Genomic DNA, 13,712 nt, shown 5'->3' on the forward strand with positions numbered 1-13,712 from the left:
ACAGCCTAAACTTTTAGCTTTTGGGGGAGTTAAAAATCTCTCTCTTGGGGGGGTCCAGGGTCTACAAACAGCCCTGTTAATGAGCACTTGCTGTGTTCCAGGCACCACCCCAGGGCATGTGGCCCTCCCAAGTACCTGCATTGGATAGTTGGGGAAACTGAGGCTCAGAGACGTTAAGTAACTGGTCCAAGGTCTTACAGCAGAATTCTAATTTTGACCTGCCCTAGAGCTCCCACTGCTTTTTTCAATCACCTCCATTCATTGAGCACCCACTCTGCGTCTGGCCCCTTTTGAAGCCTGCCAAGTAGAAATGAGTGTGTGCCAGTGACTGAGAGGGGACCCTGAGGCACTGGCAGGCAAGGGCATGGTAGAGGCCAGACTGGCAGCTGTGCCTCCTTTCTCAGCCCCTGTCTCCACGCTCCCCCCACCCCGCCCCACCCAATGCCAAAGGTACATTTTCCAGTGGGAGTGAGGCCCTGCCACCCTCACTAAGTAGGTTAGGAGCCTGGCGAGACTGGAGGGCCCATACATCAAGGCCTCCTGTTGGCTTCTCACCTTGCACTTTCCCTTCCTGTGCAGGCCTGGCAGGCCTCCTGGGGACCCTACAGCAGGGGCGGGGGCGGGGGCGCAAATTGGAAGGAAATAATTAGAACGTGGCTCCTGGAGGAAACCAGCTTCAGAGAAGGGCTGAGGCTACACTCAGTTATGGCCCAGTTCCCCAGGGGCCTCAGGGACCTAAGCCCGGGGAGGGGGACTTTCAAGAAGGCTCAGCCAAGCCTCTGCCTCCCCTAGGAGACCAGAGAAGGTTCTGTCTTCTGCAGGGAGGGGATGGGCGTGGGGGACTGGGGGGCGGGAGGCACGGCAGCTCCCAGGGCTTTAGGAACCCAGACAGGGCTCTGACCAGCCCCCACAGGGTATTTTACAAAGCATCTGCCCCCCCTCACCCCCCACCCCGCTCCATCTCACACTTGAAACTTCTCCCCTCAAAGCCCTCCTCCCCTTGTTGAGAGCATGGTGGCTCCATCCTGCCATCTGATGCTCAGGGACCCCTCCCAGAGCTTTTTTCTATTAGCTAAACTGGCGCAGGCCTCAGAAAGGTCAGTAGAACACGTGATCCATTTATCAAGGGTTTTAAAGTCCCCACACCCATCTAACCACTCCCAGGGCAGGAAGGAGAACAGAACCGCCCCTAACCTCTGGCGCTGACTGGATCACAATCTGGGACAACATCTGGAGACATATTGGATTGTCATGACTTGGGTGGAGCAGGGAGGGCCTGGGATGCTGCTCGTTGCCCTGCCGTGCCCAGGGCAGCAAGTGAGCCAACCCCAAATGTCGACAGTGACAAGCCTGAAAAACCCTACATTAGCGGTAACCACCACCCACTTCTGGAAGGAGCATTTCTGAGCTTCCCTGGTTTTCCCACCTGCACCTGCATCCTTGAACACTGGAATTTGTTTGTGCCCATTTCCAACACTAAACACTGATGCTTCTGTCCCCCAGTGTGGTGGCTGCCGTGAGAGGGGCCTGTGTGACCATGGGCCAAGGTGGCCATGTTCTTCCGTTGCTGTTTAATATTCCACCGTGCGGCAGGATTTGTTTACCCATCTCCTATGGAGGAGCATTGGGAGTGTCCCCACTTTGAATGCCATCACCACATCCCACACCCCTGACAAGTCTCCAGCGCATCTGGGCATGACTTTCACAGGGTGCAAAACCAGAAGTGAAGTTTTTAGATCATAGAATCTGCACTAATTGGACTCTCTAGATGTAACGGATGATGCTGTGACAGTCGCGCTGGCAGCGTACGGGACTCCTGCTCCATGGTCTTGTCAACACTTGCTGGACGCTCTTTCATTTGGCCGACCCTGTGGGTGTGGAATGGAATCTCATAGGGACTCTGATTTCATTACCCCTGTGATAAATGAGACTGAGAACCTTTTTGGATTAGACTGAGCCACAGAAAATTGCCATTTATATAGGTCAAAATGATATAAGTATGAGATATGGTTGAATCTGATTTATTGGACTTTTGATTTCTTCTTACCCAACTTCCTCAGCTCTTCAGGATGTGATTCCCCTGTCCACCTGGCCTGCCCTTCCCCAACTCCATTCCTACCTTTCTTCCTCTCTTCCTCCCTTCCTTCCATTCATTGCTTTATTTAGTGGTTATTTAATGAGCAACTACTATACGCCAGGCACAGAGTAAACATCAAGGATAAACAGGGTATGAAATGCTCCCTGCCTTCCCAGAGCTTACAGAGTGCCAGTACACCTGAAATGCTCTCTATCCACATCTCCTCTGCCTACCCAGATCCTCCCAGCCCCTGTGCCCGCTGCCCACTCCACAAAGTCAGTCCTTGGCCATGCTGATCCCTCATGGCCCTCAAGCACCACACATAATGGGAATGTGAGTTGTGACCACACAGATCACAGAGGCTAGCTCCTGCAGGTCCCAGTACAGCTCCAGCTACTCACACATTCACTCAGCAAACACTTCTTGAGCACATACTATATGCCTGGCCCTGTACTAGAAGTCGGAGACACCGCAGGGACAGACAAACATCCCTGCCCTCAAGGGGCTGACATTGGGAAGGAGAATATGGACAATGATATTATTAATACCTATAACAAGGGGTTTGTCAGGAAATGATAAGTGGGAAGGGGTGGTGGTGGAGAGACTAGGTAAGGAAGATCACAGTGCTAGGAAGTGGCATTTCAACAGGCAGTCAGAGAGGGCCTCACTGAGAAAGTGATATTTGAGCCAAGCCACAAAGGAGGGGGAAGAGGGAACGAGGTGGGACATGGGGAAGAGCATTCCAGACACAGGGAGCAGGCTGTGCAAAGGCCCTGAGGTGAAGACATCCACAGTAGCAGGAGCTGAGGAAGTGAGGGGGAGAGTGAGAGAAAGTGAGGACAGGGAAGGGACCAGGCAGACCGTGCAGGGCTTTGGGGGCCATGAGGAGAACTTTGATTTCTACCTGGAGTGAGATGGGAGCTACAAAGGGTTCTGAGCAGGAAAGGTCCCTGACCTGACTTGAGGTGCTCAGTCACCCCCTGGTGGCGGGGCTCTGTAATTATCGGCACTTACTTCAACAAGAATCTGGTGGAGTTACCCCCAACCTCCGCCTAACTACGTGCTAAGCACTGTGCCTTCACAGTCACATCCTCACAACTAAGTCACACCAGAGACGTGCTATGGTGTGGCCTTGAGGGGATCCAGGCTGCAGGACATTGTTCTTCCAGGGAGAAACCACCTGGCCTTGGCAAATTAAAAAGGCGCCCTTTGGTAAGCAAACCAGCCTAACAGAATGATTTTTGTTAGGACTTTGCTGCCATCTTCTGGACAGCTTCTTTCACAACATACAAATCTACACTGAGTCAAGGTGGGAGGTGCCCTTGTGCAGACCAGCTGTGCAGGGCAGCTGAGTTGCTTCCTCTGGGTGGAGACTCTTCTTGGGTACTTGCCTGAATGCTGCACACCCCAGTGGTCCATCACTAGGTTCACATGGGCTCTGCTGGAGGAAGCCAATGATCCACTGCCCCCTCGTTCTTCTCCCCTGCAGGTGCTTCGATATTTTGACTACGTTTTTACAGGTGTCTTTACCTTTGAGATGGTGATCAAGGTGAGTGCCAAGGGATTCTGCACCCTCAAGAATGGCACCCTGGCACAGGAGGGCATTAGAAATGCTTGGTGTGTCAGGAGCAGCAAGAAGGCCGGCGTGATTGGAAAGACAGAACAGGAGAGTGGAGAAAACCAGGGCAGGGAGATGAGAGCAGAGAGGTGGCAGGGATAGGTCATGCAGGGGTTTGGTGGCCACAAGAAGGACTTTGGCTTTTTACCCCAGGTTAGTGGGAGCCATAGAGGGTTCAAAGCAGAGGGTCGTGACTAGATCCACGTGCTCACAAGTGCCCTTTGTTCTTTGTGGAGAGGAAAGACTTGGAGGAAAAGGGCAGGGTGGATGGGAGCCATGGAGGGTTCAGAGCAGAAGAGGGAGGGCAGATGGGAGCCAAGAGAATGAAGAACAGGTGATTGTGCTGACCTGCCAGACCAAAGTGGAAGCAGATAAGAGGGCAGATTTTTGGAATATTTGGAAGGTAGAACCAACAAGGGTTGCTGGTGGACCCAATGTGGGGTGTAGGACAAAGAGGAGTCGGGGGTCCCTGAAGTTTGGGCCCAAGAGCCAGCAAGCCAGAGGTGTCTTTCATGAGATGCAGAGGGGCCAGCTCTCATTGGGTGGGGGCTTCTCACTCCTCCTCAAAGTCCTCAGGCCTCTGTCCCATCCCTGCAGAATGAAGTGATCTCATTTGGCTACCATGCCCCTTCCCATCGCCTCTGCTTCAGGCTAGAGGGTGGGGGCTGCTCCTCGGGGGGTGACTGAAGCATCTGAGCACCGTCTCTTCCTCCTCCACAGATGATTGACCTGGGGCTCGTCCTGCACCAGGGCGCCTACTTCCGCGACCTCTGGAACATTCTTGACTTCATTGTGGTCAGTGGGGCCCTGGTGGCCTTTGCTTTCACGTAAGTCTCTTCTCGAGGCCTCCACCTGCCTCTTCAGTCCCCTTCCCCAGTCTGGGGCCACCCATTGGATCAAGGGACATGTTCTCATGGTGGGGAGATGGGGAGCGTGGGCTGTGGGGTGGTGGGTATTGCATGCCACTGGGAAGAGCTTCGACTGGCTTTTGCATGACGTCCACCATGGAGCAAGAAGGAGCAGGGACCCACCTTCTGCCTCCTCACGTCATGACCCCTCGCTCTGCTGCTTTCCATAGACTAGCCCTGCCAGGACATCTCATCATCCTTCTGCTCTGTAAACTCCACCCAGACCACTGTCTCTTTGGGTAGCCCCTGAAAAGACAATCAGGACACAAGTGTGCATGAGAATTCGGACCTCCACCCCATGCCTGACGGCCCCATTGTTGTAGACTTGGTGACTCCCCTTGTGTGTCTTTTGCTTCTCCTGGTCATCCTAAGACATGTGACCTGGATAAAGGACCATGCATCTCAGGCAACTCCAAGGTGGCACCTAGGGCTGAGCAGCCATTAGCTCTGAGGGCCCTGGTAACAGACTTAGCAGTATATTCCTCAAGTTGTAGGCATTTGGGTCAGGCTGAAAAGACTTAATGAGTCCCTAATCAAGAAACAAATCTACTTGGGGTCCCTGTCTGTGCCCATCACAGCAGCTCCTTCCCAGAAAGGAGAATCGCTGAGGCATTGTAATCTATGTCACCCCCACAATGATAAGCCAGGGGCTTCCTCTGTGCCCCTGGCTTCTGACTCCCTTCTCAGCAGATCTGCAGGGGGTTCTTGAATGACCCCCTGTCCCAAAATGAGGGCTTGGTTTATCGTGAGGGCCAAAGTGATGGCCCGTTTCCAGTTTAAGGACTGAATGGGCCACTTTCGGATTCATCCCATGGAGATGCAGTGCAGTCAAGTTGTGTTCACAGAACAAGAAATCTCCAGAGTGAGGGATGCCTCTGGGCTGGTGTAGATGTACCACGAGTCAGGAGCGTGCCTAGGTTTCTGACTCTGGCCAGACTTCTACACCCCCTTTTTTCTTTATCTTCTAGTTTCTCCTCATCCTTCTATTTCTGCTCTCTCTTTCTACACTCACTCCTTTTCTTTCTCTTTCTTCCTTTCTCCCTCCTTCTCTCCCTTCCTCTTTTTAATAGGTTTTATTTATTTATTTTTAGAGTGAGGAGGAGGGAGGGAGAAGGAGAGGGAGAGAAACATAGATGTGTGAGAGAGACATCAATTGGCTGCCTCTCGCACACCCCATCTGGGGATCGAACCCATATGTGCCCTGACCGGGAATTGAACATGCAACCTTTTGCTTTGTGGGATGATGCTTAACCGACTGAGCCATGCTGGTCAGAGCCCTTTCTCTTTTTTAAGGAATTATTTGAATATTAGAGCAATGGAAGAGACCTTTAAAAATCAAGAAATTTGGCTGCATATTATTAAGATGTTCTGTAGGTGAAAATAATAATAAAAATAAATAGTGTAAAATGCACAGCAAATGGGGGAATTAGCACAAATAAGACAAGAAGTCAATGGCCTTAATATAGAAAAAGCAATTACAAATTAATAAGAAACATTGAACCTTGATAGATGAGTGAACAAAGGATTCAAACAGAAATTTCACAGAATGCTGAATAAATTTCACGGAATGCTAATAAAAATGGGGATGGGGATCCAACCTCATTGGAGAAATGTAAACTACAACCAGATACAACTTGTTTCCCATCAAGTTGGCACCAGTTTCTTTTAAAAAAAAAAGATTTTTAGAGATATACATACACAGGGTATGTGAGAGTGTATTGAAATACACTCCTTCCTCCCTCCCTCCCTCCATCAGCTCTTGGAGCAGCTTCTGCAAGGTGTCAAGTGGGCACCTTGCTAGGCCCTGAGAGCATTTAAATTCGGAAGAGCCAGACATTTTACTGCCCTCAGCCTGGAGTGAATCCTGAAACCCCCTTCCCTCCCTCACTCCTGTTTCTCTTCCCCTTTTTTCTCTTGTTTTTCTCTGCCTCTGGCTCCCTCTCTTGCTTGCTTTCTCTCTCCTTCCCTCTGTTTCCCTTCCTCCCTCCTTCCCTCTCTCTTTTTGTGCCTCTCCCCTCTCTCCTTTCTACTCCTTGTTCTCCATTCCTCCAATTTTCTGTCTTTTCTCTCTGTTTATTGGTTTCTCTTTCTGTCTGTCTCTGTCTCCTCCCTCCCCTCCCTCACTCCCTCCTTTTCCTCTTTTTCTTCCTCTTTCTCCTCCTTACTCTCTCTATTCCTTTCTCTGTTTTCACGTTCTGTGTTTCTCTTTATCGGTCCCTCCCTCCTGCCTCCCTCTCCTCCCCCATCTCTCTTTCTCTGCCTCTTTCTCTCTCTTCCTCCCCCCATCCTGGCCCGTATCTTTTGGTGATGGGAGCCTCGCCATCTGCCTAACCTGAGTGTGGCCTGAAGAGGGCAGATGCTCCACCATACAATCCGGCATCAGGAGACCCAGTGCCCTCCTTGTGACTGTGGAGTGGTCTTTTGTGATGGGGAGCAGCTCAGGCAGGCACCCCTCCCACACTTCCTCACGCCCTCCAGGGTGGCCTCTGCCTGGCAGCTCCAGGGTTCATATGGTGGGGGAGGACTTTGGTGGGGGGGCCCTGTCAGTCACATCCATCAGTTCACTCGCAACCCCACATGGCCAGCGGTGCCCTGGTTGGTGGGTTTTGGCCTCCGTGGCCCTCTCTGGTGTGGTGTAGTTGAAGCGACGTCAGAGCCGCTGGCCCATGGCACTTCCTCCCTGACCTGTTGAAGATGACAGTCTTCAGCCCTGAGAAGGGGGTCACTGCTGCCCCATCCCACCTCCTTCCCTCAATGTGACCCTCGCAATTTGGGGACAGGGAGGCCTTCAAAGACCCAGAAACAAGCCTTTCAACCACAGAGCTTTTGCTATGACTGACTCTCGTTTGCCATCAGCTGTTTCTGGGCTCCCTGGACCCATAGTTAAGGTCCACTTTAAGGAAACCTAATCTGCAAAAACAAAACCAATCAGCAAAAAACAATCAGCAGAATGACTCTTTGTGCTGCAAAAGAATCGCCACAGAGAGCAGTTTTTGTTGTTGTTGTTGTGTGTGTGTTTTGAGTTTTCTTTTTCAGTACGAAGTTATACAAAGGCATTCTAAATGAGCCTACAGAAATTTGGCAACATTGAAGTCCCTACAGGCATAAAGGCAGCCAGCTTGTGACCTTGAAAATCCCTGTTTCGGTTTTTTTTTAATCCTATGTGAGGAAGGGATCCAGACAGAGACATAAAGCCACCCTGTGAGCCTCAGTGGGCTCACAGGTGTCACAAGAACTGGGGGGTGCAAGATGTTGCTGGTTGAGCCCTGACACACGCCAGGGACTCTTATGGGGGTTTGGAGGAGCTGATAATAACAGAAGCACCTCTATGCGATGGTCATAAGGACGGGAGAGAGAGACCCAGAGACCCCAACCCAGACATGCCGCCCCCCCTCACTGCCAAGAATCCATCTGGTGCTGCCATTCCTCCTCCAGGTCAGGGCTACAGGCCCAGCACGGGTGGCCGAGTACCTTGATCAAGTCACTCCTGCATGCCCACAGGGGCAGACTGCCAGAAAGCTAGAGAAGGAACCCTCAAGCTGCTACTTTTTACCTCAGAAAAGTTTTAGAATCCTCCCCTTGGTTGCAGGTTTCTGACCCTTTTTGCCTGAGAAGATATCTTGTTCTATGAGGACTTTGCTTACTGTATTTCTTGTTACCAGATGGATGTTGTTTGGGCAGACGTATCCTCAGAGGGTCTCAGCCTGAATACCCAACCCCGGAGTCCATTGATTTTTTTCTGTCTGGCCGTTTAACTTGCTCTATCTGTCATCACACACAAGGCTGAGAACTCCGATAGGTGTTTTAGAGAAAGGTCCCTGCAAAGCTCCCTGGTTTCTCTCTAGATGTGCAAGTCCATAAGCTGCTCTGTGCCTCAGTCTCCCCCATAAAATTGAGAAGCTCAACTTGGCAATAATGATACAGTCTCCATTTATGTAATCTTCAGGACAGCCCCATGTGGGAAGCCCTTAGTGTTCCCATTGCGTAGATGAGGAAACTGAGGCCCAGCGAGATCACCAAGTCAGTCCCACTGTCAGATTCAGGGCTGCTGCCTGCCTCCCAGCCCCAATCACAAAGGCTTTCAGAAGTTGGCACACTCAGACTTGGTAGCCCAGCCATCCTGGGTTTGCGGAGGGCCCGACAGGCCCTAGAAATCCAGGGGAAGAGAGCATGAGGCTGTTCCCTTCCTTGTTGAAAGGAATCTTGCTGTTCTGGCCTTTGGGGTGGTGGCAAGGATTCTGCTCCATTCCTGTGATTGTGGCCCCATCTCAGACATGAGAAATAATCCCTATGGTCCTCCAAGGGATGTATTGGAGCTCTCCTGACAGTTTCCACCCCTCCTGCACCTCACCCGAGTATCTGTGTGTGTGTGTGTGCGTGTGTGTCCTGCTCCACCCACTGACCACGTGCCATGTCCATGTGACCACCGTGAATGCACCATCTCATGAGTCATCACCGATAATGTCACGCTCTGTGCCCATGCATTGGGGCGGCCACTGACATTCCTCAGCAGCTGGCAGATCACGAGCCTGCCCTCACTGCCAAGAGTCCATCTGGTGCAGCCACCCCTCCCTCAAGGCCGCCCGGCACAGCTGGTGGAGCACCTTGATCAAGCCGCTCCTGCATGCTCAGTGCCAGGAAGCCAAAGAAGGAGACCTCAGACCTCCCCTTTTTTATCCCCATTCTCAAAAACAGCCCCCGCCCCTTGAAGGCATTATTTTTTGCGTGTGCAATGAAATGGAGAAAGACTAGAGTGCAAGCTGTACACACCTGGGTTTAAATCTTAGTCTGCCACCTCCCACCTCGACGGCCTGGGGCGAGTCACTCTCCCTCCCTGGGCCTCAGCTTCCTCATGAGGAAAATGGGCATAATGGTGTGATCTTCCCACAGGCAGATGCCAAGACGGTTAGAAGATTCACTTATTACTCTTAAAGTCAGCATGTTAAGTAAAAATCACTGTCATCGAATGATTCCCTTAATAACCTACAAAGGAGAATCTACACAGTTCTGCACAGCAACAGGTCCTAGATACTCTGAGAACCACTGAGCTCGGGGAAAGGGGGAGGGGGACGGAAAACCCCATGGGAGCATCTTTAGGCATTTAAGCCAGTCTGTGTTTTTGCAAATAGCACTCACTTCAAAAGAGGTGACAGTGGGAAAGCCTATTGAGGACCTGCTTGGTGGTGGGGCTTCCACCGTCTGGCCAGCAGCCAAGTCGGAGGACTCGAGACCACGCTTGATGAGCTGTGCAGGGCCATCACCTGACACCAAGAGCGTCCCCTGCCCACATCTTCTGAGGGCACTTGTGAGCTGTCATGAATTTTATCCCAGGTTGGAACGCTTCGCTGGCCCTTTCTCCATAACTTAGGGGGTAAAACCAAAACCACAGCTTCTGTCCACTGAATGTCGGAGCCCAAAGGCATGTTTCACAGATAAGGACGGTAATTAGGAGCAGAGCTGAGATTTAAACCCAGGACTCCCAGCCCCAAAGCTCGTAGCCTTCAAGGTGCTCTAAAGCCTTCCAGCACCAGAACCCCTGGAGAAAAGCTGTTTCTCCAGCTCTTGGCAGTGACCTTCCATGGTAACTGATGACCTTCCGGCTGTCCTGCTACTTGGAAATTCGGCTTTCTTGGTGTTCTTGGGCAATGCCAGAGGCCTGCCAGGGGCAAGGGACTGAGCGGGGGGGGGGGCTTCCAGATGGAAGGATGACCATCAGCTGGAGTCGCGAGCCTGAGGCTGCCCCTCCTGGTGCTCAGGTGGGGCAGGGGGGTCCTCAGGTGTGTGTGTGTGTGTATGTGCGTGTCCTGTGTTCTTCTGAGGCCGCTTACGATCTGTCTCTCCTTCCGACGCCACCTCACCAGGAGCAGTACACGGTAAAGTCTCTCTGTCTCTCTGTCTCTCTCTCTCTCATCTGTCTCTCATTCTCCGTGCCCTGGTGCAGCCACGTTGGTTCTGGGCCTGTTTCCATGGCCTTGCGTCCTTGCTGCTGTCCTGTCGCTTGCAGTGACCAGAACCCCCCCTCCAGCCTGCTCTCCAAGGAGGAGGAACTCTGAGGGGTCTTGGCCACTGCTTCCCACCATGACCACCATTAGCCCAGTTCTTGATGGAGAACAAGAAGGGGCTGGGGGGACCCCCCCAGAGTCTGATTTCAATATGGCAGTTGATCTGGGCGGCAGTTACCAGAGAAATAAGAGCGTCCTCTCCCAGATGAGAGGAGGGTGAACAGCCCAAACAGCTGGACTTGGGATCTGAGAGGAGAGAGCACTCCTCCTCCAGGAGTGTCTACACTCTGTGCAAAGTGGTTTCAAAATCTGGCGGTTTTCTGTCAGAGCACCTTGATCAAGCCAGTCCTGCATGCTCAGCAGCCACTGCCAGGAACACTCCCCCCGGTGCCTCAGTAACAGGATTGTTTCTCAGCCTTTCTAAGGGGCCTAGTGTCTCCTGGGAGAAAGACCCCCCACAATGGCCATAGAGTCATTTTCAGATGAGTGGATGTACCCAGGAAGCGTGTTCCCAAAAGTCACCCATTCATTCGGCACATCAAGATTTTAGCCAGTTTCACATGCAACTTAGATACCCTGTTGCTTGATGTTTTTGCCTCCAATACATAGTCTAAACTTCATTTCCGTTTTGCTGAGGAACTTTATATCATCCCCTTACAACCACTATTATTAACCTCGGACAGAACCGCACCTGCCAACGTGAATCCCACTGGACAGAAACAGTTGCACTGCAGGTCGTTGCGTTCAGGCTGGGTTCTTTTTTCAAAAAGCCACCCATGCACACCGAAGGCGTTCCAGTCCTAAGCACAAACTGGCGACTTCCTCTCTGACCAAGCAGGGGGCCTGCAAAATACCTGAAGATAACCCCCGCTGCCTGATCCAGTTTTTGAACTGTGTCCCTGTCCTGCCTAAAATGATCTCAGCGACTCCTGAACGGTGTCTGACTGCAGGGCACTGCCTTGAGATAACAGGGATGGCTTTGACTTAACAGAGGAAACACGTGTTCACACTGCTGAATCCTGGAGCATAACTAATGTCCAGTTCTCTTATTGCCTGAAAAAAAATTATAGAGGGGCGCTCTAAAAAAGCAAATGGTGTGGAGAATTATGTTTCTGCACCTGGCCCCTCAGACATACCATGCGGGGGGAGGGCTTAGGGAGAGCTCTGTCTATGACCCAGGAGGCAACACTAGGAACATGATTGCAAGGAGACCGACCCCACCACCACCACCAAAAAAAAAGGTCTCTGATCTGAATCCACTCACATGTGTCCTGAGACCACAGACCAGGTGTGTGCTGGGCACCGGGACAAAAACCAAGATTAAAGGGGAAATGAACACAGTTCAGAATAAATCAGTTTAAGCCTTTGAGAGGTTTTTCTGTCTGAAGCCAAAAGCTAAGACTGAAAGATTAATCTGAAACAGCCTTTGGGTCTGACAGAAACCAGAGGTGATCAGGGGCTGTCGGGTGAAGGGGCATTTAGCCTGCCCTTCAGGGCCATGTACTCCGGTGATGGAGAAGGGCAGGGAGGGCATTTCTAGCAGTGGGGACAGTCTGTGGAGAAGCAGACAGTGGCAAAGTGTGGCTGAGGTTTGGGGTGCAGCAGGTGAAGGAAATGCACAGGTTAAAGTAAGCTGGGCTAGATTTCAAAGAGCCTGGAATGCCCCACTTCTAAAGAAGCAGATGCTCCAGAAGGATTCTGAGCAGGAGACAGATGTAGTCATTGGCTTTGGCCCCTGTGTGCAGAAAAGATGCAAAAAGAGAGAGTGGAGGGGAGTTGGGAGATGGGTGATGGGGGTCCAGCATAAGCTGGTGGCCAGGGATGGGTGGGGGAGATGTTTTGCAGGGCCACCCGCTGGGGATGGAGGACAGGAAGTTGAACATGACTCTTGAGTTTCTGACCTGGGTGACTGGGAGGGTGGTATGTCCCATTCACCATAAGCCTCGGTGGCCACACCCAGTATCCTCCTCTTGAGGGGCCTGAGTCATGGTTGGTGAGGGGTGCCATGGCATCCCCAGGGTCTACACTGCTAAGACCCGGTGGGCCGAGTCTCCATGCAGCTGACAAAGGTGGGCAAAGGGCCCCTGGGAGAACGAGGCACCTGATGTCCTGGTTCTTTCCACTCCTGTGGACTCAGGGAATAATGGGGGCGGGGGGGTGTTCAAGGGCCACCTTAAGATTTTCCTGAATCTTGTTGGAAGGGTGGAAAAAATCTTATTTTCTGAGTGCTCACCAAGGCCCTCTCCAAAGAGAGAACACAGGGGCAGCCAGCTGCTCAGGCCCAGACAGATGGTGGAGGGACTTCAACAAACCCCGACCCCAGAACCACAAAAGGCCATCTGCTCACTGGCTCCTGAGCCCAAACACAGCAGGGAGCTGGGCCACTCTTCCCCCGCAAGGGCAGGGCTATGCCAGGCTCACCCCAGACTCCAAGGGGGGTGTCCTGTGGAGCTGTGGGCCCACCATCACCCAGCCTGACCCCCGCCCCCTCTCTTCCCTCCTCCCCACCCTGACATCCTTCCACAGTGGCAATAGCAAAGGAAAGGACATCAACACAATCAAATCTCTCCGAGTCCTCCGGGTGCTACGACCTCTTAAAACCATCAAGCGGTTGCCAAAACTCAAGGTGAGATTGGGGCATGTGGGAGGTCTGGCAGGGTTGCTGTGTACAGTTGAACAAGTTGCCCCCTGCTCAAGGATTCTGCACTGAAAAGGGGGCTGGCCAGGTTGGTGTGGCTCAGTGGACTGAGCTCCGGCCTGCAAACTAAAGGGTCGCCGGTTCAATTCCCAGTTGGCACGTGCCTGGGTTGGGGGCCAGGTCCCCAGGTGGGGGCGTGTGAGAGGCAACCACACAGTTGATGTCTCCCTCTCTTTCTCCCTCCCTCCCCCTCTCTCTGAAAGTAAATAAATAAAATCTGAAAAGATAAGAAAAGAAAGGGGGGGCTGCTACCATCATGGCCATTACATATAGATATGTATATGCAATTCTCCAGCAGATGGCAGTAAAATGGATCTAATGAAATATACATTATTATGGCAATTTTCTGTTAGACGAAATATGTCCCACAAGGTCAGATTCACATGAAGGCATCGTGTGGATAAAATAG

The 13,712-nt window shown here is 52.0% G+C and overlaps 1 protein-coding gene across 1 annotated transcript in view; it reads left to right on the forward strand.

Moving 5' to 3' along the window:
- Positions 1-13,712, forward strand: part of CACNA1A (calcium voltage-gated channel subunit alpha1 A) — a 166,835-nt gene that overhangs the window by 110,831 nt on the left and 42,292 nt on the right. The window contains exons 22-24 of the mRNA XM_090289739.1: positions 3,567-3,626; positions 4,416-4,522; positions 13,132-13,231. Coding sequence (XP_090145865.1) covers positions 3,567-3,626; positions 4,416-4,522; positions 13,132-13,231 — 267 coding nt within the window. The remainder of the gene's footprint in view (positions 1-3,566; positions 3,627-4,415; positions 4,523-13,131; positions 13,232-13,712) is intronic.

Source organism: Furipterus horrens, unplaced genomic scaffold (genome assembly GCF_987537825.1).
Source record: "Furipterus horrens unplaced genomic scaffold, mFurHor1.1.pri manual_scaffold_10, whole genome shotgun sequence".
NCBI classification, from domain to species: domain Eukaryota; kingdom Metazoa; phylum Chordata; class Mammalia; order Chiroptera; family Furipteridae; genus Furipterus; species Furipterus horrens.